The 27948-nt window shown below is 37.5% G+C and overlaps 1 protein-coding gene across 1 annotated transcript; it reads left to right on the top strand.

The window, feature by feature from the left end:
• The first annotated feature begins 38 nt into the window (after positions 1–38).
• On the top strand, positions 39–27948 carry LOC139732377 (scavenger receptor cysteine-rich domain-containing protein DMBT1-like). The gene is made up of 10 exons (XM_071643244.1): positions 39–96; positions 563–883; positions 1425–1742; positions 3637–3954; positions 15895–16218; positions 17128–17457; positions 18313–18639; positions 19231–19548; positions 24284–24613; positions 26668–27948. The coding sequence occupies exons 1-10, from the start codon at positions 39–41 to the stop codon at positions 27084–27086; spliced, it is 3063 nt and encodes a 1020-aa protein (XP_071499345.1). The 3' UTR covers positions 27087–27948.

Below are 27948 nucleotides of genomic sequence, written 5' to 3'. Positions count from 1 at the left end.
GCATTGATAGTGGCTAAGACTCCCGACTCCCAATCACAATGCCCGAGCTCGATTCCCGCCCAGTGCTTGCGTCCTTGGACGAGTTGTACCCACCATGTCAGTCTCGGCCCAAGTGTACAAAATGGGTACCTGGCAACGTTAGGGTAATAACAATGAAAGGACTCTTTGGTGAAACAGTTTCAAAGCTGCAGCGGCTGTCATGGATATAAAATACCTATTATTATTTATTATTTTCAATATTATTATCATTATTGCTATCATTATTATCATTATTATTATTATTATTATTTTAAGTAGTAGTAGTAGTACTACTACTACTACTGTCGTTATTATCATTATCATCATCATCATCATCATTATTATTACATAAAATATTATAAAATGGTTCAGAGGTGTCAAACTGCAGAGTATACTATATCCGTTCGCAATTTGTTTGCTTATGCTTAAACGTTTTACAGACTGCTTTAGATCTTCTCCTTCCAATTCAAAAGAAGGCTCATGAAGGTAAATAACAACTCATCGGCTTAAACGTACCCGACCTTCGTTGATTTCTTATGAACAGGGGACGAGGGGAACATCCGACTGGTCGGTGGCGAATACGAACAGGAGGGCCGTGTGGAGTTCTACTACAACAACGAGTGGGGCACGGTGTGCGGTGACCAGTGGGGATTACCAGACGCGCAGGTCGTCTGTCGTCAGCTAGGCTACGCTGGCGTCATCGACTCCAACGCTTACTATGAAGGTGGTAGTGGTACTATCCACCTTGACGAAGTGTCATGCCTGGGCTCCGAAAGCAGGCTGGCTGATTGTACCCACAGGGGTTGGGGCTCCTCCAGTTACTGCGGTCATAGTCAAGACATTGGAGTAAGGTGCAGTCTCACAGGTAACTGCATGATTATTTTGATTGCTTTGATATTGCTATCGTAGGTTTTTGTCGCCCTTCCGCAAGTCTTTTCTGTTTCTCAAGTTTTCAGTTTTATCGAATCTGTATTGATAGGATATGATTTTAGATCCTATAGCGTAAAGTATTTACAATTTGCGAAAGAATTGGTTATTCAAAATCAGCCAATTAGTCAAAAGATAACAGAGAAGAAAGCATTGATTTCCAGACGTCTGGGCTGGGAAGCAGAAAATCAAGAAGAAGGGATAAAAGCTGTTTCACAAGTACTCGTCAGCTTCCATACAATGATTTATGCTTGCACGTTTTAAAATATAACTTTTGATGGTGCCGCCGACGCACAGGTAGCAATGATCGTCTGGTAGTTGTTTGAGTCGTGTTCATATCAGACTCTGGGTGCGGAGCGTAGAAAATGTAATTACAGGTGATCCTAATATTTTCCAATAACCGTTGGGCCCCTCAACTCAGTTCGTTTAGTTTCTCCTGGATCTATATACCTGACTTTCATTGCAATTTTCTCAAGCAGAAGATGAGGGGAATGTCCGGCTAGTCGACGGGTCCTCCTCACTGGAGGGGCGCGTGGAGATCTCCTATAATAATGAATGGGGGACGGTGTGTAACGACCAGTGGGACTTTACCGACGCCCAAGTGGTTTGTCGTCAACTGGGATTCGCCGGCGTCGATGACCCCGAAGTTTATTTTGGCAGCGGCGTCGGTTCCATCCACCTCGATGACGTCGAATGCCATGGTTCTGAAAGCAGGCTCATCGAGTGCAGCCACAGGGAATGGGGTTCCAATAACTGCGATCACACTGAAGACGTTGGTGTGAGGTGCAGTGTCACTGGTAAGTATAGTCTGATGATAAAAAGATCGTAACATAAAAAATGCAATATGTTGTGTATTGCTACTGTAGTCATTAAATAAATCATTATCCCCCAGCCTTGGCTATCCTTGCTTATTATTGGCTTTCAGTTTTCCAAGCTACAAGCAACTCATAAAGCGTTTGATCAATATCGCAAATTATGGTTACATATTGGCCTGCGGCATTTCTATCTACAAAGTAATGAGGAATTATTAGGCTGATAATGTCAATACAAGAAACACGTAAAACTTTGATATTGTTTGTGTCCTTGGCGTGCAACGAACAGTAATCTGTCTCCACTGCCTATCAATCTCTTTTGAGATGACGGGAGGGAGTCGGTACGGAATAATATCCGCACGAACACAGCAACAATTAAACATTAACTGTTAGCAACAGAAAGGAAGAGGAAAGGAAGAATTTTCCGAAAACAAAATAATATCAAGCATTGTACCGACGCAAACATTTAAATTGTGAATACTCTGAAGACAACTAAAGAAAACGCGCCCTTTCTGTTGTCTTTTCTCCTTCACATTTAAATTGGATTGATTTGTGCGGTGATTTGGCTCAGTAGGCGGCACGTCTGCCTCATGATCCAGAGGACCCGGGTTCGATCTCGAGTCTATCCAGGGAGGTCGAGTGCACCTCCTTGGTCTACCTGAGGAATGTCGTGGGGAATTAAACAAGAAAAAACAAACAAACAAAGAAACAAACAAAGAAACAAACCTTGTATGAATGTGTTCTTACTTTGAAATTGTAAATACGTTAGCTTGGCATACTTTTGAATATTCTGGAGAGAACAACCAACAAGGGCTAATTGGCAGGGATCATATTACTATGTTACTTGAAACAAGTACCACTCACATAGAATTTCCATAAAATTAAAAAAAAAAAGAAATTATTTGAAAAAAAATATAAAATAATAGTGAAAAAATATGTAGTTTCTTAAGATTAAATAGGTTGAAACTTTTGTGACAACAATCTGTATGGTATTTTGCTTAGTTTCAATCCTAAAATTTCTACATCAGGATGTGACAGAAACAACAACAAAACAACAAACACATGCAAAACTCCATCACTTACAAAATCGTTTTATGGAACATTATTATATCTGATATATTCCTACTCGGTATTAAAGCATTAATCAATCCGGTTAAAGGAACTCAAGTTTGTACTCTAAGAAATAAAGTGAACATTTCAATGCTGAATTTTAATTGATTTCGTTTCAGTCTGATACTCAAAACTAATGAAACAAAACAAAATAATATTGCACATTATTAAGAATAGATATGTTCATTTGTGTCAGATGTTACCAGATGTGATTCACTGGTATAGAACGGCTTCTCGCAAAGTGTTTGAGAAATACATCATACATGAGAATGTAGAAAGTAAAAAAAACAAATAAAAAACAAACAAACAAACTTGTGAACAAGATTAACGTCCTGTACTTTATTTCAGTTTTCTGAGTTTTCAGAGTTTCAATGTTCTGCATTCCACATTTTTATACACATTTTATCAACTCTTTTCACAGTGTAAACAGATTGCTATTTAAAACAGATATTTGCACTATCTGTAGCTAATAGCTGGTGGGTATTTCTATGGAGGATAAACTGTCATAAATCAGAGATGCGATAGTCCTGTTTGAGGTCAAGTCTCCAGAATCCGTCACCAAAGCAAAGTCATTATGACGAGTAACAGGCATGAAAAAAAAAATCATTTCATAAGGTATGGATTTGGACAAGGAAGAAAAAAAAAATTAACGGGATTGAAAGTGGACTATCAAAATTTTACCGGTAAAGACTGATGACCGAAATAATAACGTCATTGCCAGATTGTAAACTTACAATCTAATCACCATTACTACATCCGTTGATCACAGATAACGAAGGGAAGCTCCGACTAGTCGATGGCTTCTCAGACGAAGAAGGCCGCGTTGAGATCTACCACGACGACGAGTGGGGGACGGTGTGCGATGACCAGTGGGGATACGATGAGGCCAAGGTAGTCTGCAGCCAACTTGGCTTCCCCGGCGTCGATGACTCCGATGTTTCCTTCGGCAGCGGCACCGGTAATATTCACCTCGACGACGTGTCATGCCTGGGATACGAAAGCCGGCTGGCTGATTGCACCCACCGGGGGTGGGGTTCCAACAACTGCGATCATAGTGAAGACGTTGGAGTGAGATGCAGCTATAGAAGTAAGTTTAATTTGAAAACCTCTGTGGGTTGAGAACATCGGAATAATCGCATAAGATCATGTTCCAAGGGGAATGTGTGCGTGAGTGTGTGTACGTGTGTGTGTGTGTGTGGGGGGGGGGGGTATGTAGGTGAAGGCTCCGGGGTGTTTAACCCCATAAGGGCTCAAACGCCACACATCTGTTTTTTGCTTTTTTTTTCAACAGTTCGTATCTTCCTTTGCTAGTAAAAGAAAAAAAACAATTCTCCGTTTATTATTGGTATAATTATGTCGTTTACATCGTTGCTAAAATCGTCGCAAAATCATTCAAAGTCCCTCAGTTAAGAAAATATTCGATTTATACCTAATGCTCAAATAAGCAGCACATTTTAGCTCCAGTTGATATATGTTTCTCTCAGATTTTTTTGACTTGCTTCTTACTATCTAATTAGACACTAAAAGCATCCCAATATAATCTTCTTTACTCTTAATTGTAGCTACTTAGTATGCACTTACAGACAGCTCATTTTGGCAAAATGTCGACCACATAAGTATGAACAATGAGAAATACATAGAGGGTGAAAATCACAAATTCGAACAGTCAAGGAAGACGAAAAGCCCAATGAAGAGAGGGAGGGTGACGAAGGGACATGGCACACCAGCAAAGTGCTTTTGTGATCTTAAAGTCTACAACCATCTCTCACTGGAAAAAGAAGAGAAAAACTTAACGTAAAATTAGGCCTGAAATTAGGACATTGATAGAGAAAAGGTGCATTAGATATGAAGTATATACCTGCACAGGCCAATTTGAAACCAAATCAAACACAAAATACAGGAAAACAAGGGTACAAAGGCAACAGCATTTACACATACGACGGTGTACGATGCAGTGATTATGGTTTTCGGTGTACTGACATTATGTCGAAGTGAGAGGAACATATTTTGGCATTCGCAGATTTCGCGTTTATTTATTTATTCATTCATTTATTTATTTATTTATTTATTTATGTACCTATTTTTTTTACTTATTGCAATTCTTTATCCAGAGTGGCCTGATCAGCAGGCTACTCTGTTTATAGATACCAGTAGTTGATTACTTTTGGATGTTGACACTTATGATATAAGTAGATATTAATATAAGTGCATATTAGTATACTCTGTATACATATACAATATAATCAGAATATATTTGTTTGATTGTTTGATAGATATATACTTTATTTTCTGCAAATCAATATACATAAGATACATAATCATGAAGATGCAGGAAATATACAAAGTAAATTCAACGCAGAGTCGTTTGACTTGCATAAACCACGATATATATAAGCACATAATCATGAACATGCAGGAAATATATAAAATACATTTAACACAGTCTTTTGACTTGCATGAACAACGACATGAAAGAAAATTAATGATATAATACACAATATGCATGTCTATGCAGCAGTGATAAGAATGCTATGAATTATGCAATTCTCTTGGTTTTTGTCTGGACATGATTATCTTTGGTAAGTTTTTGACGACATGGCTATGTTAAATGTTTGTGTGATCTCTTTCAGCCTCCAGTGGCCTCGAAACATGGGTGATAGCTATCATAGTTGTTATTTCCTTGGGAGCCTTCATTACAATCAGCTGCATTGTAATTGCTGCGTGTGCGTCGGCGAAAAAGAAGAGCACCGGTGCGCAGAATAGACCTACGGTGGCCGCCTTCACAGTGAGCGGTAGAAATTATCCCTCCGCCGCCGGACCTACAACAGTACATGCTTCATCGGTCTATCCGACGCAGCCAGCTACAGTGAATTTCTACCCACCGCCTCCTAGCTACACCACCGTCATGGGGCCTGCGGCGTCCATCCCTCCCATCGGCAGCCAAAATAACGTACCGATGGCTCCTCATCCCGCCATAAATCCATCGCAGGCAGAATCAGATGGGACCACTGTATCTAAGCCTCCCGAGATTGCCAAATAGGGCGATTCACTACCAACAAGTCTTACAAGAAAAATAATCCGTATTGACGCGTAAAATCATGGTCAGAGCAAGTTTAATACCCAGTCACACGTAAAGATTCTCCGTTTTGCTGTTCAAATGAAAAGCAGCTATGATTATTGACTAGATATAAACATTACAACATAATGATTCAAAATGTGTTTTTTTTTTCAATTCGAAGTCGACAGATTACAATGAAATTGAAAATTAAAAATCGTGTTTGAGGATGGATCAAATCGCTTTTCTTAGATCTTGCCTATGCAAATTTAATGCTCACCAATAACGAGTAATTCATTAGGATTTTGAAAACGCTTTACTTCTGCAAATTTAATTGTTGTTTTGTCTTTCGTCGATCTGTTCGTATATCTATGATTGTTTTACATATAGAGCAATGTAAAAAAAGTTTATTTTAGTGTACTTTTTTAATCTGAAGAAACTGAAAACCTCATTGCACTTTATTTGTAACAGATATTGACTCTCTGTGAAATCATGACGAATACAACGAGTGAAATAATTGCAATGCTATATTGCATACGAGGAAACCACAGTGAAAAGAAAATATATATATTGATTATAATTGGAAAGGGTAGAAGATACAACTTATATTTATCATCAAGTGAGATTTCAATATCGTACAATATTAAGTATACCTTTAATCTTGTCTCATTTACTGATGCAATTAAATGATGTGGAAAACTGATGTAATTACTTTATTTAACTTTCATATCAAGGCTTATCGTTCACATGAAATAATACAATCTGCCTGTGCATAGATGCTACAAGTACAACATCTGTAAATGAAAATAATGTCAAATATAAATGTCTCCTTATGGTTTGATTCATTCCGCCTACTAAATGTGACTGTGCATCACAAAACAAACAAAAAGTCGCACCCATTGATTTTACGTGATGACTCAAAAATGGTCAAATGGGTCAATCGAATCAATCTTGAGTTTTTCATATTTTCTGAAAGAGCTATCATTCTTCTTCACTGTTTTTTTTTTCTAGTTTGGGATCATAACATGAATGGGAAAGTGTGTTTTTAGCAGTTTCTCTACAACCTTTTTAGGAGGGGAGAGTAGAATGATCAGGTATGTCTTCGAGGTCCCTTTTCATTTCTTGAAATCCTTTGCATACTCTTCACTTTCAAGTCTAATAACTAAGAAAGGATAATGCTACTGCTCTGAAAGTTGGCATTAATCATAGACATAATGTGTTATTAGAACATACTCAATTTCAGCTTAACCTGATAGTTCTTTCATTGTTGTTGCTCCGGTGGTTTACGTCCTGTGTTTTGTCCCTTTCATCGCACAGCTGGCACGGCTTGGTATACGATTAAGGGTTTGAAAAGACGCTGTACTTCAGAGCCTCTTTTCTCAGTTCAAACTTTTCCAGAGTGTGTGCTTTCTTTCCAGTATTTAGATAAGTTAGGAGAGGCCATTTGGATTGAGTTATACATCATTTTAAAGCTTAGAGTCTGCTCTCTCTAAGAATCTGTCCTTAAACTTAAAATCTATGTCTGGCAACTTTTTTGGTTGGTTTTGTGTTGCAGGGTCACACATGTTATTATAACATACAGAATGGTATTTCTGTGGGTACCTGTGTCTGCTCTTGAGATGACGTCATCTTTAGTTGTGAAACACAGCATTCAGTATAAAGATGAATAACCATTGTAAATATGTTGCATATTTACATACATGCATATATACACATAATCCCCATTGTATTCACTAATTTGAATATTATATAATAATATGCATAACTGTATATAAAACAAAATTACCTACAATGTTTCGCAGAATGCAATTTAGACGGTTAGATATGACATTCAATTAAATGAAACAAACATATTCAAGCATTAAGCCACACGCAGTTTCACATGAAAGAGTAGTATCCAACTTACAACATGAAAAAAATTATACTAGCAACAACAAGAACTGTATCATCACTATCATTATCATCATTATCATTTTTGTTTCTACAAAGCTTCTATCAAAGCAAAAGCATACGTTTCCGAGTTATTATGATCAAGAAGGACTTAAACATATATAAGTGGGGAGTGAAGTAAAGAAATCCTTATTCTACAAGCAATACTTCTATGTAGATTCTTCAGATTTCACACTTTCAATTGTCTTAATTGCTGTATTCGAAATTGCACCCATGCAATTTTTGTTGTATTTGTGGTTTATTTTGCTGAAACATGGAATATGAAACAATATACAACAAAAGATAAAAACGGGAGAGAGAACGAGTATGAAAAAAAAAGAAAATTACGAGATATAAAATATGAATAGACTTCCTTCGACAGAATCCATGATATTCGCAAAGCTGGGGACTACATGCCATCTGGCAGCTCTTACTAGTGATGGCGATTCATTTCAATTCAATCAAAATCCATCGCAACTGTGTGATTCCATTTCGGGGCTTCTTCCCCTGACAAAAAAAAACACACACACAAAAAAAAAAACACACATACATAACACAACAACCCCCACCCCCCCCCCCCCAATAAAAAAAAAATGTGGGGCTGGAGGGAGGGGCACTGTGTACAACAGATGTCTATCATATCAAACATACACATAAGTCTGCATCTCTGCCCGTTAGCGCACTCTAGATCTGCGACACGAACGCTCTAAGACGACGCAACCTCGCGGTTTGAACAATGGAAACAACTGACTCGTACATGTGCAGAACGCTATATTTAACACCCTAGCGTCGTCTTTAGCGTTCGCGTTGAAGATGTATAGGTGGCCTTAACATTTCTATGAAGTAACTGCATTCGAAAATACTGTTCAGCACAGAATACCATATCAGCTGTGTTAATGTTAAGGTGTGTTTGTTTGTTTCTTTCAAACTGGTATTGCTGGAAGTTGTATGAATTCCACATTTCCTGAGCCTCATGACTAAAGTTACCTTTTCCTACATGTATGCGTTGCAAGATCACGTCACCTAAACAATATTAAAGGGGAATTCCAGATGATTTTCATGATTTCACATCATGAAGTACATAAATCAACAGCTCTATGAACAAATTTGTAGAATTTATTGTGGTTCTTGAGCAGAGAAACAATACTTTGAAAAACCTTAAAGAAATTACACTGAACAAGGATGATGACATAGGAGGTTCACATTGTTATTTCAGAAACGTAGCAGTGTAATTCCATTACAATACTGCTTCCTTGCGAGTTCACCTGTGTATAATCTATGCATGTCTTCATCATTTGTTCTACTTCCTTGAGCCCCAACTCATACATTCTTATGGTGACTCTGCCATGTCATCATCCTTGTTCATTGCAATTTGTTACAAATTTCGAAAATATTCTTATTCTTCATCCCAATCATCGTAGATTCTGAAACTCTGTCCACAGTACAACTAATTTATTGTTGTTGAAATGAAAAATCTGAAAATCATGCGGAGGCCTCCTTTAAGCAATCACCAACCTCGCACAAATAAGTAAAAAGTTATCCGCTCTTATCCATTCATCTTATCGATCTTCTTAAAAAAAAAATAAAAAAAAATCAAAGGTTAGTCTGGTTCAGGACTGAGGTGGCTGTTTTACAACCGAGGCCTGTTATGTTAAGATGCACTGCACAATGACAGGTTTCAGCAATAAAAGAAACAATAACAATAACGTGTCTAAAAGTATTGATTTGATGGTCAAACACTGAAACTTTGTCTATAATAAGATTTTTTTTTTTCATTGGAAAAGGCACAGTGCTATACCACATCTATCTTTTATACAATCAAACGTGCATTATAAAAAAAAAAGTCATTCTGATCACAACCAAACATATCACATAGGCCCTATAGGCCTACTTTTATACAGCAAATATGCTAATGTATATATATATATATATATATATATATATATATATAGATGTCTATATATATATATATATATATATAGATATATAGATATATATATAAATGCATTTATATAAATATATATATATATATATATATATATATATATATATATATATATGAAGAGTTTGTTTGCAAAAACCGATAAGTCCATATTTGCCAAATGGAGATATTTGCGATTAAAGGTCAAGAAAAATAAAGATAATAAGAAAATGTTTGCTTCTTTTGACCATAACTTCAAAAATAAACCTTTATATGTAGTGACCAATATATCATTTAAAAGGTATTATTTTGTGCTTTATGACAGGGACCGTACTTCAAAATCTTCAAAAATGGACTTATCGGTTTTTGCAAACAAACTCTTCATATATGTGACCCTGCACCTCAAAACAAACAAAAAGTCGCAAGACATGGATTTTTAGTTAAGACCATATCCGGAAAGAGCTTACTTTAAGCTTTAAAACGATGTATAACTCAAATCACATGGACTCTCCTAACCTATCTAGATATTGGAAAGAAAGCACAAACTCAGGAAAAGTGTGAACTGAGAAAAGAGGCAAAAGTACAGTGTCTATTCAAGCGCTTAATCTTTACCAAACCGTGCTGGCTGTGCGATGAATGGGACAAAAATAGGAAGTATACCACCAGAGTAACTACAATGAAGGGATTATCAGATTAAACTGAAATTAAAGATGCCTCATTAACACATTCTGTCATTAATCAACGCCAACTATCAAAGCAGTAGCACTACCCTTTCAAAATTTATTAGAGTTGAAAGTGAAGAGTGTGGACAAGGTTTTTCAGAAATGAAAAAGGATTCTAAAGACACACCTAATCACACTATTCTACCAAAAATGTTCGAGATAAACTGCTAAAAAACACACTTTTCTGCCCGTTTAATGATACCAAATTTTAGCATAATGTAAAAGAAGACCCGCTCTTTCAGAAAATATGAAAAAGTCAAGTTCGGCTAGGTTGACCAATTTCACTTATTTTCAGTCCTCACGCAAAATCAGTCTGTGCGACTTTATGTTCGTTTTGAGGTGCACGGTCACACACACACACACACACACACACACACACACATATATATATATATATATATATATATATATATATATATATTCTGTATTTTATTCTGTATTTTATTTAGTAACACTTATTTGATTTGATCTTTGTTCGATTTAATCGGATCCCCCAGTTATAGTATGGTGTAAAAATATCTGTACTTACATGTATGCTTCCCCTGATCTGATTTTATCACGGGACCTGCGGCTCTATACAAGCTTGCTTTTACGCAGGCCCTATCATATTTTTCGCATTATGATCTCAGTTTTACTCGCATGTATACAGACCTTGTGTATACCAAGACAAACTTTTGAACATTCCGGTGAAGTTCTATTTTGAATTATGTTCTGTATAAATTTCGTATCAATTTACTTTATATTGTGATATATTTGAGAAATATGAAAATAAATTGAAATGAAATGAAAATTAAACAAAATTGTATTAAACAAAGTGTGTGTGTGTTTAATGGTAATCATCTAGCCTCTTTTGCTGAAGTATACCAACGGATTTCAATGTTTGTGCTTGATGAGGATGTCAAACATAAATGCATAAATCGACATAGATATTAAAATCATTATCATCATCAGGTGCTAGATACAAAAATACATAGAATACAAAAACTACTTCCCTCTACATATACATTTTCTGATTTAGTATTTATTATTTTGTATACGTTATTATCATTATTTTCTTAATGCAGCCCTCCCTAATGATTACACAGTTGTGTCTGTGATCAGCTCATGTCATTACTTTGGAAAGCTGTGTTCATTATTTTGAGGTTTAGTTAGTCAATCAATCCTTGATGCGACCATGATAGTGTTATTATTACTATTTTTTTTCACATAACAAATCCTAGCATGTATTTCGCTGAGAACATTAATATCCTTATTTCGTTCAATAATATGAAGAGTTCGTTCGCAAAAACCGATAAGTCCATTTTTGGAGATTTTGAAGTACGGTCTCTGTCATAAAGTACAAAATAATACCTTTTAAATGATATATTGGTCACTACATATAAAGGTACATTTTTTGAAGTTATGGTCAAAAGAAGCAAAAAAATTCTTATTATTCTCTTTATTTTTCCTGACCTTTAATCGCAAATATCTCCCTTCGGCAAATATGGACTTATCGGTTTTTGCAAACAAACTCTTCATATCTTCCGTTTAAGGGTACGATGCTTAAAGAATGGCAATACATGCATTACGTTCAATGCAAAGTGTTGGCTATATATTTCTGGTTTTGCACCGATCTGTCAGAACTTCTCAAAATTTATTCAGAGCAAACACTAAAGAATGTCATACAATATTTGAGCATACATCCATAGAATGGTACTGTCCTCCAACTACGTCATGGTCTTATACCACCGATGTACTTGCGGTATACACATACGCCGTAAGGGCGACACTAGGTTCCATTAATTCGAGAGGTTCAAAGTGTGTTTGCAAAAGGGCGTAGAAAAGAAGAGTGACGACTTTCGGTGAACACTGGTATTACGTTCTGTATTTTGGTCACTGTGACATATGCATATACGACCTAACACCAGTTGCCAGTGTTCATTTCCTTCGGAAAACGCGCTCAACAGTCTCACCAAAACACAAGGGTATTTCTAGGCTCTTTTGTGCAGTATGGAACGCATCGCGATTTTGTTCATGCATATAGCCATTTTGACATCAACAAGCGCCGAGTATGGTAAGATAATTCTATTCTAGTTCTTAGCCGATATTGCGCATAGTTATACAAAAAATATTATCATTCTTCTTCTTCTTCTTCTTATCATTATCATTATTACTATTAATTGGCTGAACTGCACACCTCTCAACGTAAGTGATATTAATTATTGTAAATCAAAATACCATGAATGATTCAGCAGCATACCATGTTGTTACTGCTAGTCAAGGAACAGTGCTACAGACGTGCTGAGGTGTATGATGTTTTCATTACAATATTGTACGTGTTTAAATGCTTAATCATAAATTATTATAATCATAACCGATTAGGGGGGGGGGGTTCATCGGCAGTCATAAACAGTGTATTGCATAACTATGGGTTGATCGATGGGAATCCTGTCCTCCACTCTTGTTAGACATCTATTCCTCCATCTATTAAGTCACAAACAAATATACAGATAACAGATTTGTCAATTGAACAATTTTTTACATATTTACAGTAATTTTGATGTGAATATTTTGTGTAATAATTTCCTTAAAGATACAGTATTATTATGATAAACATTGTCATTAATAAAGTTAAAGAAATTAACAAACATGGAAAGAGGCCATGGATAACAACAAAAAATAATACGTTCTATACATTTAAGGAATAGGCTTTATAGGATTTATATCATTGATACTGGTGAATTCAATTTGAGAAAATGTAACAAATACCGAAATAAATTAACAACTGTTATAAGAAATTTACGAAAAATGTATTACTCACATAAGTTAAACCAAGTTGAATTGATTCAACATGGAGAATTATAAATGATTTGGTTGGAAAGAAAGAGCAACATTTTCAAGTATTAATTTCAAATTGAAAGATGCTATTATTCTTTTGTTGTAATGGTGGCAGTTGTCATCGCTGGGCTGGCAAATGATTTTGATGATGGATATGAAGACTTTATGAAATTTTTTCCAGAACTTATCTCTTCATCTTAATTTTTTAACTCTACAATTCCTACAGAAATTAGTACTAAATTTATATTACAAAGAAAAAAATCCATAGGGCAAATGACTGTGACAGAATAAGCACATCAATTATCAAACAAATTATACACCACATGGCTGATCCACAAACCCACATATTCAATCTCTCTATAAGTATTTTCTCGAAAAAGTCACAATTCTTTCAAAATTGTAAAGATAAATCCAGCTTTTCAGAGAGATGATCTTTGTCAAATTGTTATTGTAGACTTATTCAGTATATCCAAAAGTCTTGAAAACAAAATGATAGGTAGTTTTTCTTACATTTCTGCATAATTATAAGGTTCTGAATTTATATCATTTTTTTCCCGAAAGAATTATTCTATAGATTTACTTTTTGTTAAGGCATATGAAATTAAAAACGCAATGGCAAATTAAAAAAAAAAACATTTCATATGGATTTTAATTGATTTCAATTAATCTTAAGCGTATGATACTTTTCGATAATATTATATGTTATTTAAGATGTTACAATTTTATGTACATTTTTCACGGTTTTTGCACTCTTGTGGTTTAGGGATGTTAATCATGCAGACAGCAAAATGTTGTACATAATGACATTCATGTCAGCAAGAGTGTCGTGCCCCAGGCCTCAATATTTTTTTTTTTGTTATATGTATGAATGACATCCTTACTTCGTTGGGTATGTTACGATTAACACACATAAATAAATATGTTTATAGTGTCCACACTCTATGTAGAGTTACCAAAAATGTATCAAACTCGTTTAAAGATAAAACAAATTATATTCATTTTAAGCATACACAATCTTGCACGAATGATTTTGCGTACGATAATGATTGATAAAGTGCCTTTCGAACGTATAAGTTTTACCATATTATTTATTGTAAAACTTTTGTTATTGTTAGGTATTCTCATGGATAAAAACCTAACTTGGAATGAACACTATCTTACGTTACATCCTGCATTTCTTTTAAGGACTAAAAGCTGTCTTACTGAACATAACCGTTTGATGCTTTGCAATTCCCTTATCCTAAAATATATTATGTATCGTAATCTAGTGTGGGCTACAAGTGCGAAAACTAAACTCAACTCTATTCATTTATATCCAAAGAAAGTCATTCACATCTGTACTGGCTCACAATATTTAACCCACTCTAATCCGCTTTTTTATATCAGTTACAAACAGTGAATATATCACTGTTCTCATATAAAGACATATCAGGGTTGGCCTTTTATGTTTAAACTCTTGAACAATATACTCCCGATATATTTTGAGGTGTTAATCAAACTGAATGATACTGTTCATTCTTATTCCACTCGTAATTCTCAGAATCCTCATGAAGTAAATCCTAAGTTAGTACTTTCACAAAATCTATTAGACATAAATGATCAAACCTTTAGAACACACTTCCAGGTTATGTTAAATCAGGTAAAACGTTATATTCCTTTAAGGCTAGATTGAAACCTATACGTGATGATACTATACGTATACTATACTATACGTACCTATACGTAATAATTGCAAATAGAATCTGAATACATATTTTTTTTTTAACTCAGATTTCTTTTCTTTGAATTAGATTCAAATCTACAGCAAATATACACAATGTTTCTGTGCCTACCATTTCATTTTATCCCTATTACCGTCATCATCATCATCACTATCACTATCATCTCCATTATCATTTTTTTTGTCCTCATCATCACCTTTTTATCATCATAATTCACCATATCTTTATTATGCACTAGAATATAAAGCACAGTGCATTTTATTATGTTCAATAGTATTTCACCATTCCACTTTTAATTAAATATGCATATGAAGGGGTCGGTGCAATATAGTGCTAACCCACACTTTTGTCAAAATTGAGTTACATGCATTTTCATAATCCTTATCCTTCACTCTAACCTCCGTGAAAATATCATATTTGAATTCAAGCAGTAAGATGGTAAAAAATGCATGCATTCATGTATTATTAATGTACAATGTATGTACCTTCCAAAGATTCAACAGCGATTATCACAAAATGACTATTGTGTGAGTTAGCACTTTATTGCACCGACCCCTTCATATTATGAAGGTAAGTTTCCTGTGCTGCGATCTATTTAGAGTGGAAGTCCTTCTTCCGCATGATCTCTCAGATAATTATTTGAAATTTTGGCAACACGATACATATTTTGATGAGGGAAATGATTTACACATTCATTTTCCTCCGAATCATGTGTATTGAAATCAAGATATTGCTATTTTGTGTGATAGTATATTGAAGAATCTTGATTTATATATGAAATTATGTTGGAAGAAAAATCAAATATGTAAATTAATAATAATCTAGAATAAAAAAAGTTTGCCTCGCATTTCCATGTATACAGATGGAGCGGTTCGTCTTGTGAATGGTCCAGTGGAGAGCGAAGGGCGCGTGGAATATTACTTCAACGGGCAATGGGGTACAGTATGTGATGACGGTTGGGATATCAACGATGCAGCCGTGGTGTGCCGACAGCTCGGTTACCGAGAGGCATGGGATGCGCCAGGTTCGGCCTACTTCGGGCAAGGAAGTGACTCGATGCCCATTTGGCGAGCAGATGTAGACTGCATGGGAGACGAGCTGGAGTTGAGATTATGCGAGTACGAAGGATGGTCTACACTCGACTGTTTCCACTCGGAAGATGCCGGCGTCAAGTGTAGCAGTGGAGGTGATTGTATAGTTTGGGTTGAGACCTGGCTTTAGGTTTCTTACCTTTTGGGGGAGATAATGTGAAAACTCTTATGAAATATGAAAGAACGTTTAATTCCAAGAGGAATTCGACTTTTCTTTGATGAAAATTGGTATTGAAATGGTTAGGATATCCAATACAAGCGATGAAAGTTGGGACCCACCTTTTCTAAGCATCTCTTTGTTGTACCTTGTTTTTGGATATCCCAGCCATTTGAAAACCTATCTTCATCAAATAAAAATTGAATTCCTCTTGGAATCCCATGTTCTTTTATACTCTATAAGAGGTTTCTCAGTATCTTACAAAAAGTTAAAAGCTTAGTCCTCATCCCCACCAATAATATACAATCTATTTAATTGACAAGCCCCGCGGACTTTCCTTGAAAAAAACAGTTATTTTTCTATCGTTTATTCTATGGGTAGGAGAAATCCAACCAAGACTAATTGAATACACTCCAATTCAATAATACTTTTCTGCAATCTGGCTCTACGTTACTATCCAAATATTTACTATTACTTTTATATTTACTTGTATAGAATTACTATCCAAAAAAATTGACAAGTTATTGCATAGTAATAATTGAATAATCATTGTAACTCATTTATTTTTGTTTCATACTTTTGTGAACTTGGAGGGGAAATGAATACAAATCAGTTCAAATAAAAAAAAAAAAAAAAAATTGAGAACATGCTATCCTTGTCTTTTATAAGGGATATAGCTGCAGGAGATTTACCGAAGGTCGTATGCGGTGTTTCAACATCAAATAATATTTCATGTAACTTATTATGAGGTAAAAGTAAATTTCCTTCTTTTTGATATTCTACACAGCAAAATTTTAAACGAGATTGATAATTGTCAACGTTCTTCTCTCATACCTACATACCGAAGCAATCAGGGGAGATGTGCGATTGGCCGGAGGTGCGAATCCTAGAGAGGGTTACGTGGAAGTCTTCTTCGACGATCAGTGGGGGACAGTGTGCGCAGATTCGTTCTGGAGCAATGATGACGCCCGGGTTGTTTGCCGTCAACTTGGTTTCGAGGGTGGAACTGGCAGCATTGAGGACTACGGGTCTGTGGTGGATATACCAATACATTTCAGCTCGGTCATCTGCGATGAGACAGAGTACAGGCTTATAGACTGCTACAAGAGTATTTTTCGATTTGACGATTGTTCTCGCACTGACGTTACTAAAGCCACGTGCTACGGGGGACTTTATGGTAAGTTCGAAACGATCGCTGAAGAAGTATCAAATATGATAGTATTGAATGTTGCTCTTGTGTAACAAAATACATTAGGTGTGTCATGAGGCCTTAGCATCTTCTGTTTTGCTTTATATATATATTTTTTTTTTTTGACGGGGCATAGATATCATCCCCAGTATCATCCTCAATTATGTGGGTGGCAATTTGCGAACTACTCACGTAATGTAAGATTACGTAATTTAGGGGGAAAAGTATTGGGGGAAAAAAAAAAGACTTCCTGAACCCCTATGGTTTATGCTACGAAAAGGTTTTCTTGTTTGCACGCTGCACTAACTCACTATCAGATTACACCGTGTTTGCTATTAGGAACTACCCAATAATCGAATATCATAATTGCCACTGTCGTTGATTACGATCGCCATCACTATAATATAGTATCAGTAATAATATTATTGCCAAAAGTGGCAATAAAGTCTTGGGAAATAGACTTGAATCATTGTGAAGACATTCCCGAGGAATGTGAGGACATGAGCCCATTGCTTGACTCTTTCCAGCGGGAGAGAACACAGTATCCCATACACAGTGTGGATGCATTGTGAACACACTGTGAAATCTTTTCACACTGTTAAATTCGAAAGTCATAACATTGTGAACACATTACAAGTCATCAATTCACAGTAATAGAACACTTCTATGTACATTTTCTGTGAAAACCACAAGACAGCATGAATTCATCTTCTTGCTGTTACATTTGCTTTGACGTAGTTGAATACGTAAAACACATTGTGAAAACACTGTGGGAAACACTGTGTTCTTTCTAGGAGGGATGCATTCTCTGAATAATAGACTTTATTGTATTCATGTTTACAGGAGAGGAGGGGAACATCCGCTTAGTCGATGGTTTTTCCTCCCGAGAAGGCCGAGTGGAGCTCTACTACAACAACGAGTGGGGGACGGTATGCGATGACCAGTGGGGATTGCCAGACGCAGAGGTTGTCTGTAGTCAACTTGGCTACGCTGGCGTCGATAACTCTAACATTTTATATTTCGGGAGCGGCACCGGTTCTATCCACCTGGATGAAGTGGCATGCCTGGGTTCCGAAAGCAGGCTGGCTGACTGTCCTCACCAAGGTTGGGATTCTGTTAGCTCCTGCAGTCACACTGAAGACATTGGAGTGCGGTGTAGTCTCACATCAGGTAACTGATTCACTTGTATGTTAACAACTGTTTGATGGCTATTATTTCTAGCACTAAGCATCACTACTACTACTACTACTACTACTACTATTTCCACTAGAAATGTAACTGTAATACTACCATTCCTGAATGCATTAAAACCATGAATACATTGCAATTGTGACACAAATGCAAATAATACTTACCTGTTGACACAAATAGTTGTACATGCTTGGTACATTTACTTCGTAACTTCAAGACATCCGTCTCATATCCTTCAGTTTCTAAACTTCGTGAACTTGCAACGATTTTTGAATTACGCAATGTAAACTGTCGGATTGTCTTTAGAGTAAAGTCTATGTTGAGTTTGAAAAGTGACAAGAATGACGTAGGTATTGTAATGACAGCTTAGATGAGGTGGGGCATTCACTGGGTCTCCGAGGCAAGAAAAGCTCGCGAAAAGACGAAAGGGGAGCTCAGAAACAGTGCCAGTTGAGTCTTGGGAGAAGGGAAGATAGACAACGAGCGTAGGCATACAATTGTAAATGACACCGAAAGGGGTGGGGCTAGTAAACGATAGAACTCTGACCTTCATTGTGTTCCTTTAAGCAGGAGACTACGGAGATATCCGACTGGCCGATGGTTTGAACTTTGAGGAGGGACGAGTGGAGATCTACTACAACAGTGAATGGGGGACGGTATGTGATGACCAGTGGGATGTAAGCGACGCTGAAGTGGTTTGTCGTCAACTCGGCTTCCCTGGCGTCGTCGACTATAACGTTAACTTCGGGAGCGGCAGCGGTTCCATCCTCCTTGACGACGTTCAATGTCTTGGTTCTGAAAGCAGGCTCGTCGAGTGCAGTCACCGAGCTTGGGGCTCCCATAACTGCGATCACACTGACGAAGTTGGTGTGAGATGCAGAGTCACTGGTAAGTTTTAACCTGAGAAGCCCGAGCTTTTTTGACCCCTTCCAGGCCTAAGGGGGGGGGGGGGGGGGGGGGGGGTTGGGGTAGGGTATAGGTTAGTATATAAAGTTTAATTCTTTATTATAACCGTCATATTTGGCACTTGGGTAGAGCAACTCATGCTCTACATGACCCAACATTCAAAATTTCTCAAGGTCATCCACTGAGGGCGATATTACCAAAATATATAGAAACACATAGGAAATACGCTAAATTCATGTTTTACCGTTTTATTTCTTTATCCCCAGTATGTATGTTTTTAGTTCAAATCAACCATTTTCATATCAAGTGCAAAGGAAAAGCATATCAACCTTCACTTTTTTTTTGTTATGGTTGAAATTTCTCAAGGTCAACATGTGGGGGCGCTATTCATTACAATATAAAGAAATATATCTGAAACATGTGATGTATTGAAAGAAAGATATTATTCAGAGGGGTGAAGGGTCAGGTTTTCAGTTTCTTCAGTTTGTCTCCCTCTACAAATGAAAATTTGTTAAGATCGCAACTGCAGATCAGCATTTGATATTGCTCGGAATGGGTACATACAGTATATTGGTATCACATTTCACATTTCCTAAATATTGAAATTTTGAGTTTGCAGATCGATAATATGATAAACAAATAATATTACAGGCAAAGTTTGTGTGCATATAACTCAAAACAAAAAGTAGTCTTTGAAAAATGTTGTACTGTCGATTATTTCTATTATAACTATTGTTTGATGCCTATGTCATATAAAAATAAATGAAATAATAAGAGGACCATTTCAGGGTAATTCACAATTATAATTACTTCACATTTTGGTCCTACAGCAAATTACAGCAAAGAAAACTCCATTTCATCCATTATTATATTGTTAACTGAAATTGGAACAGAAAATCATGCAAAATCTGACTAACATGGTTGTCAGTTTACGTTTGGCCGATTGTCCATGGCAGCCAATAATATCGGATATATCTAATTATATATCAAAATGTTTGCAATAAGATTTTAGGAAAAGTCGCCAAATTTAGTTGCAATCGGATAAAGGTGTAGGAGTGGCAAATGAGAATAATTATGTGAGGTGGGGGGGGGGGGCACAATTTGCCCCGCCCCCCCCCCCCCCGGGCTTTACAGGGTTAAAGGAATCATATAGCTTTGGTTGAGACCTAACTTCAACTTTCCATCATTTTCTTTGGTGAGATAATGAGAAACCTCTAATGAAATATGAAAAAGCATGTAATTCATAGAGGGATTGAACGTCCATTTGATGAAAATTGGTTTTGAAATGGCTGAGATATCCAAAACAGAGCAATTCTAATAAAAAGGGCGTTGGACCAACCTTTTATTAGGATCGGGTTTTTTTACTATATTTTTGGATGTCTCACGCATACCAGAACCGATGTTCATCTAATAAACCTTGAATTCTTATTAGAATGGTATGTTCTGTATTGTTGCATAGGTGGTTTCTTAAAGGTATCTCACAGAAAGGCAAAAGCCCAATCCTCATCTCTACCAGTAATATACAATCCCTCCCCTTTTGTAATAATGTGACAACTAATACTTTCGTATTTGGGCTTAAATTACCGTAAACGACGAAAAAATATTTTGTTGTCGTTGTTGCATTTTTAGTTTTAAATACGCAGAAAATTTGTCACTTCTTGTAATAATAAATAATAACAAAATCACAAGATCTAAAATGTCTTATATCATTCTCATCTTGATTGATGTTCTTTTTTTCTTCTCTTAGCTTTATTATTGTTTTAAAGTCTAAAATGAAGAAATGTATCCCGGGGGCATTTTCATGTCTCGAATTTGCAATTAGAATCTGAATTCCACTGCGTTTTATCATGGACCTAACTGGTCCATGGTTTTATGCATAGGTGTAGTTATTTGTACTAAAGTCGGACGATGTCACCCCTAATGGTACGTTATTGCGTAACTCTTCGGAACGAACGAAATTTGTGCATGCAATTGCGCAATGCCAGACTGCAGTGCTATCCATTTAACGTGTGGGACAGTGCTGCCACTAATGTGTGTGTGTACGCATCATACACAAACATTGTGGCCGCGAGCTGCGGTGATTGGAGGAGAGAGGCCAGAAGACGCGTGGCTCTTTTGGCCTCTCTTCATGTGCATGCACACTGGGAGTGTGCGTCCATTCGGCACTGATCGGAAACTCTCGTGGCTCGGACAGTCATTTTGGGTCAGGTGATTTTAGACTCCAGCATGTGTTCGCTGACCCATTGAGCCAGCGCTATTCTCATCCGGTGTCACGACATTAGATACAGAATTGGGGGGGGGGGGGGGGGGGGGAGGGGGGAGGCTACGGCTGCGTGGTGCGTTCGTCTCTGTGCCGAACAAACCAATCGCCACGACGGTAAGGCTTTAAAAGCGCCCAATACTAATGCGAATTTATAGTAGATGTGACGTTTTGCAACGGAAGTCATGCAAACAGATGATTAGGGAAAAAATAAAAGCAAATCAATAAATCAATACGAATCAATGTCAATGTTATGATGATGAAATCAATACTAATGTACACACAAATAGTCTGGAAACTCAGAGACGGAGATCCTATGTCATTTCTTGATTGCACCCCTATACGGAGTCCGACCTCTCCTATGGATGCGGACATGTCGGGACCGGCACTCATCCGGATAAGGGATTTGACCCGATTATATTATGGTAGACATCCAGTATACTGTAGCTGCCTACTCAATGGTAGCTTCATGTAGGCCTACATATTTTGCGTGAATATGTCGCGTACCTTATCAGCTAGCCTGGGTTCAGAATTGATTATTTTTGCTCAATGAACGATCGACTTTACTGTGGTGCCTAGATTTTAATCAAAAGTTGTCTGTCCATGTTCTTGTAGTGCTTTAGTGGCGAATGTCTAATTGCATGTTATTGAGATGAAAATTAGATGAGAATGTGTGTTTAGTGTGTTGGGAATAACATATGATTCATATGAGTTTTTCTATGATATTTATTTGAATAGGAAATTAATTGGCACATTAAATAAAAAATATCGCACATCCGGATAATAGAGAGATCCGGATAAAGGAAAATTGGATATGAGAGGTCGGACTGTACCCTAACAATTTCCCTACCCCAAAAACCTTACCAATACCTTAACCAATACCCTAACAAATACTCAAACAAATACCCTAACCAATACCCTAACCTGTACCCTAACCACTTCCCTATCACACGATAACCAATACCCGAACCAACACTCTATGAAACCCTAACCAATACCCTAACCTGTACCCTAACCACTTCCCTATCACACGATAACCAATACCCGAACCAACACTCTATGAAACCCTAACCAATACCCTAACCTGTAGCCTAACCAATAATCTAACCAATGACCGAACCAATACCATATTATACCCTAACCAGTGTTCTAACCAATACCCTAACCTGTAGCCTAACCAATGCCCTAACTAATACCCTATCAATACCATATTGTACCCTAACCAATTCCATATGTGACCGTGCACCTCAAAACGAACATAAAGTCGCACACACTGATTTTGCGTGAGGACTGAAAATAAGTGAAATGGGTCAACCTAGCCGAACTTGACTTTTTCATATTTTCTGAAAGAACGGGTCTTCTTTTACATTATGCTACAATGTGGTATCATAAAACGGGCAGGAAAGTGTGTTTTTTAGCAGTTTCTCTCGAACATTTTTGGTAGAATAATCTGATTATGTGTGTCTTTAGAATCCCTTTTTCATTTCTGAAAAACCTCGTCCACACTCTTCACTTTCAACTCTAATAACTGTTGAAAGGATAGTGCTACTGCTTTGAAAGTTGGCATTAATTATGGACAGAATGTGTTAATGAGGCATGCTTAATTTCAGTTTAATCTAATAATCCCTTCATTGTTGTTACTCTGGTGGTTTACTTCCTGTTTTTTGTCCCATTCATCGCACAGCCAGCACGGTTTGGTAAAGATTAAGCGCTTGAATAGACACTGTACTTCAAAGCCTCTTTTCTCAGTTCACACTTTTTCTGAGTTTGTGCTTTCTGTACAATATTTAGATAGGTTAGGAGAGTCCATTTGATTTGAGTTATACATCATTTTAAAGCTGAAAGTCTGTTCTTTCAGAATATGGTCTTAACTAAAAATTCATGTCTGGCGACTTTTTGTTTGTTTTGAGGTGCAGGGTCACATATTATACCCTAACAAATACTCTAACCAATATTCTAGCAAATCCCCTAACTAATTTCCTAACCTGTAGCCTAACCAATACCCTATAACACCCTTACCAATAACCTAACCAATACCCTTACCAATACCCTAATCAATGCCGTTGGCCCTCATTGCACTCGTGGTTCCTCCCCTAACCGTAATCTGTACCCTAACCAATACACTCCACGTGTACCTTAAACTAACCAATACACTAACCAATGCCCTAACCTGTACCATAAACAATATCTACCCAATACCCTATATACGTCCCTAACCAATACCCTATGATACCCTAACCATTACCCTAAGCAATACCCTAACCAATATCCTAGCTTGTACCAAAACGAATATGATAACCAATACCCTAACCTGTAACCTAACCAATACCTTAAAATACCCTTACCAATTCCCTATCCTGTACCTTAACCAATACCCTTACCAATTCCCTATCCTGTACCTTAACCAATACCCTTACCAATGCCGTTGGCCTTCATTGCATTCGTGCTATTGAACAGATGACGAAGGAACTATTCGACTAGTCGGTGATCCCTCCCCCGAAGGGGGTCGGCTAGAGATCTTCCACAACAACAAGTGGGGGACCGTGTGTGATGACCAGTGGGGGCTGGCCGACGCCCAAGTCGTATGCCGCCAACTCGGCTACGCAGGCGTTGAGGAGGCGAACACTTTATCCTCCCAGACCGCCATTGGTTCTCAGCCTATCCATCTCAACGACGTCGAATGCCTGGGCCACGAGAGCAGGCTGACCGATTGTCCCCACTCTGGGTGGGAAGTCAGCAACTGCGATCACATTCAAGACGTTCGACTCCGGTGCAGCCTCGGTAGTGGTAAGTACCTTTGAATTTCTTTAATCTGCTTTATACGGGAACCTGGTGATCGGTTTATTACATAACTCTATTGGGATTTCAGAATGCAGTGTGGAATAGGTCAAGTTCCCCCTGGATGACTGTTGTGGAGAAATGATTTATTGACCGATTCGGGTTCGTTGAGGGCTGCAGACATTTTACGGCACAGGGCGCAGCCATAGTGGGTGTATCAGCCGACCCCCCTGCTCTCCCCCACCCCGGGGCAACATGTTTATCACGCACTTGTAACAAAGGTTCGCGCACTAGCAAGCATTCGCGCACTCAGTACGAGACGCCTATTGGCTAAAGCAGTTTTTCATTCTGCGCGCGTGCTAATGTAGGGAGAGGGGTGGGGAGTGCGGAGGGGGGGAGGGGGTCGGCTGATACACCCACTATGGCTGCGCCCATGCCAAAAATACACATAGCGCGTCACAGAATCGGTCAATACCTACTTTTGTATCTAGCCCAGTGAGGCCTGGAGGTCACATTTTGGTGTTTTTATTTTGTGTCGTGTGTTTACAATTAACATTTATTATTATACTATTTCTTAAAGGCAAAACAGCAAATTTGTAATCACGGGCTCGGAAAACATTATCATTGCTAATTAGTTTTCCAGAATGAAATTTAAGTAAATGGATTAGATTGAATTGAATTGAATTGAATTGAATTGAATTGAATTGAATTGAATTGAAAAATCTTAACTTTAATCAGAAACCTCTTGATCTAAAAAAGATAAATATCGCCGTACATATTTGGATTGGTTTCATGTCTTATCCAAGACGTTCATCTCGGTTGTGGTTAACAAAATGGACACACACACACACACACACACACACAAAAGGATTGATCCGGACGTTTTTCAAAGTGAGGGGCAGTAATAATAACATATATATTTTTTAATGAATGGAAACTGACACGATGCGTTTTGCAGAGTTGTTGTTGTTGTTGTTGTTGTTGTTTTTCTGTGGAGGGGGCACTGATCTTTACAGGAGATACCTCCTTTAGAAATCAATGGGGGAGGAGGGAGGGGGGGGGGGGTAATTGGAGTGCATGGTCGTATATACGCGGCCCGCCGTTGGGGGTTCCTCCGCCTAGACGAGGGAGATCTTGCATTTTAAGAAGCGAAATCGAACGCTCTGGTGCACACTGAACGACTATAATAGCAATTAGAGTGTGAGGTTGTGGGAGGGGTTATCCCCTCCCCACAGGAGGAGATATTACTTTTGCATTCTTGAGGTGAAATCCAACAATTTAGAGGACACTTTCTTGATGGAATATTTGTAAAATTGTCAATCAGAATAAAAAAATGATATTCAAGGGCAATGTAAAAACCCAAAGTGGTGTATTCATCACCTCCGTTTCCGTGTCTGTGTCTTCTCTGTGTTTTAGGTATATACGAGGATGGATAGCTTTAAAGTGGGAGGGTGTCGAAATGGCATATCCCTCTCCTATACGAGGGAGCTTTTGCTTTTCTAGAACTGGAATACAACGATCTGATGAACACTTTGTGTCGAATATTTGGAAAATAAACCAAATTAATTGGTGAAGAGGGAAAAAAGCATCAAAATGCTTGAAAAAGTGCATTGTGAAAAGCAACGCAAGCCAAAGCAAACACGTATTGTAACAAAATAAAAGACAACAGCAACGACAACGAAACACATAACACAATACAACATTGTTTCCATGTCATTCTTAGTCATATTTTTGGCTTACAGAAATTCCACAGAAAGTTAGACTATTTTAATACAATAACACTGGAGATTTCACGTAGGCGTTTGTTACCTGGTTACTTGTTTGTTATGACTTGCTCGTTCCGTCATATCTTATGCTTCTTCCTTGCTCTTTGTTTAGGGTCAAGGGACTGAGTGTTTGGAGATGCTAACGCTTTTCCCTCTGTGGGGGGGGGGGGGGTAGTGATGTGAATGATATGAATTCTAGAGACTTTTTGTTCGATGCTCATTGTCATTGGAAAGTTTATGTGATGACATATAACATATAACGATAGTCAACCTATATTACTTGCTGTTCATATTCAGCCTCTCAGGGACTCGAAACCTGGGTGATAGCTATCATCGTTGTAATTTCGTTGGTGGCCATCTTTACCTTCATCGGTATTGTCATCGCTGTGTGTGTGTCATCAGCGAAAAAGAAGCGAGCCAGGACACAGAATACTGTAACTGCTTTCACTGTGGGCGGTGGAAATTATCCCTCCGCTGCTGGAACTGTAGTTCAAGGTTCAGCGATCTATCCGATGCAACAAGCCTCAGCGAATGTTTACCAACCTCCTAATTACACCAACGTCATGGGGCCTGCGACGCCCTCCCATCCGAGCGGTACCGAAGATATACCGATGGTGCCGTACACCGCTACCAATCCTTCGAAGGTCGAAGCACCAGCTTCTGATGTGCCCGCAGGAGAGCTATCCATCATATCTCACACAGCTGACACCAAGTAGGACTACCAGCGACTCCTCGAGCAAGGAAAGTCACTATATCTGAAATCACAATGGTCAGACCAAGACACCCGATCGATTTTTGTAAGATTCTCTATTTCCCCTGCTTTTTGAAAAAAAAAAACACACAAAAAAACAATGTCTTAAGCAGTGCATAAAGGAATGTTTCATAGTATAATGTTTCTGCATCAGTTTAACCTCGATCGACCTGCGTGAAAAAATGTATGGTAAAATTGTTGTGTTCATAGACACTGTATCAACATAAACATCCTACCTCGTCTTGCTTCTGCAATTTCCATCCATAAGGAATAAAAACAAAACAACGATATAAGAGAAATCAAAGATTTTTAATGACCTGCATTAATTTAATAGTAACAGCGTTTTGATTGTTCGTTGGAGTGTGTGTGTGTGTGTGTGTGTGTACTTGTGTGTACTTGTGCGTTTCCGTGCGTATGTGTTTTTACTTAACCAAATCTGTGATTTAAAAAAAGTCTTGATATTATTTTGTGTATTGAAATTTAAGTGCATTGTTTTGTTTATAATGTACGCCCTTTCCTCCTGTTATTGGACATTTACAACCATTTACACTCCCAGCTGATACAGTTGTAAACCGCAAACTGAGGATACTTTCTTCTCACCTTCGACGTATAGATAGGAAGAATAGATTATATTAAACAATTTTTTTTTTGTGATAGCTCTTTGATAAAATGAAAAGAAATATACAAATTGTGATAATAAGGTTCATAAGCTACTACGACATGTAAAGAAAAATGTTTTTTTTTTTATTCGAGGTAAAAAAAAAACAAACAAACAGACTTGAGATTACTGGTTCTCAAGTGATTGCGAACAATTCTAATTCATATTC

This window comes from Diadema antillarum, unplaced genomic scaffold (genome assembly GCF_040938485.1).
Source record: "Diadema antillarum isolate AM-2024a unplaced genomic scaffold, OU_Dant_1.0 seq00000415_RagTag, whole genome shotgun sequence".
NCBI classification, from domain to species: Eukaryota; Metazoa; Echinodermata; class Echinoidea; order Diadematoida; family Diadematidae; genus Diadema; species Diadema antillarum.
The sequence above is the reverse complement of the archived record's forward strand: the minus strand, read 5'-3'. Positions and strand labels throughout refer to the sequence as shown.

Excerpts from the sequence above, each read along its gene's own strand:
- LOC139732377 (XM_071643244.1), top strand. The coding sequence starts at position 39 with ATGCCCGAGCTCGATTCCCGCCCAGTGCTTGCGTCCTTGGACGAGTTG. Across the intron at positions 16,219-17,127 it reads CGTCAAGTGTAGCAGTGGAG|CAATCAGGGGAGATGTGCGA; the intron begins GTGATTGTATAG and ends TACATACCGAAG. Across the intron at positions 24,614-26,667 it reads CCGGTGCAGCCTCGGTAGTG|CCTCTCAGGGACTCGAAACC; the intron begins GTAAGTACCTTT and ends GTTCATATTCAG.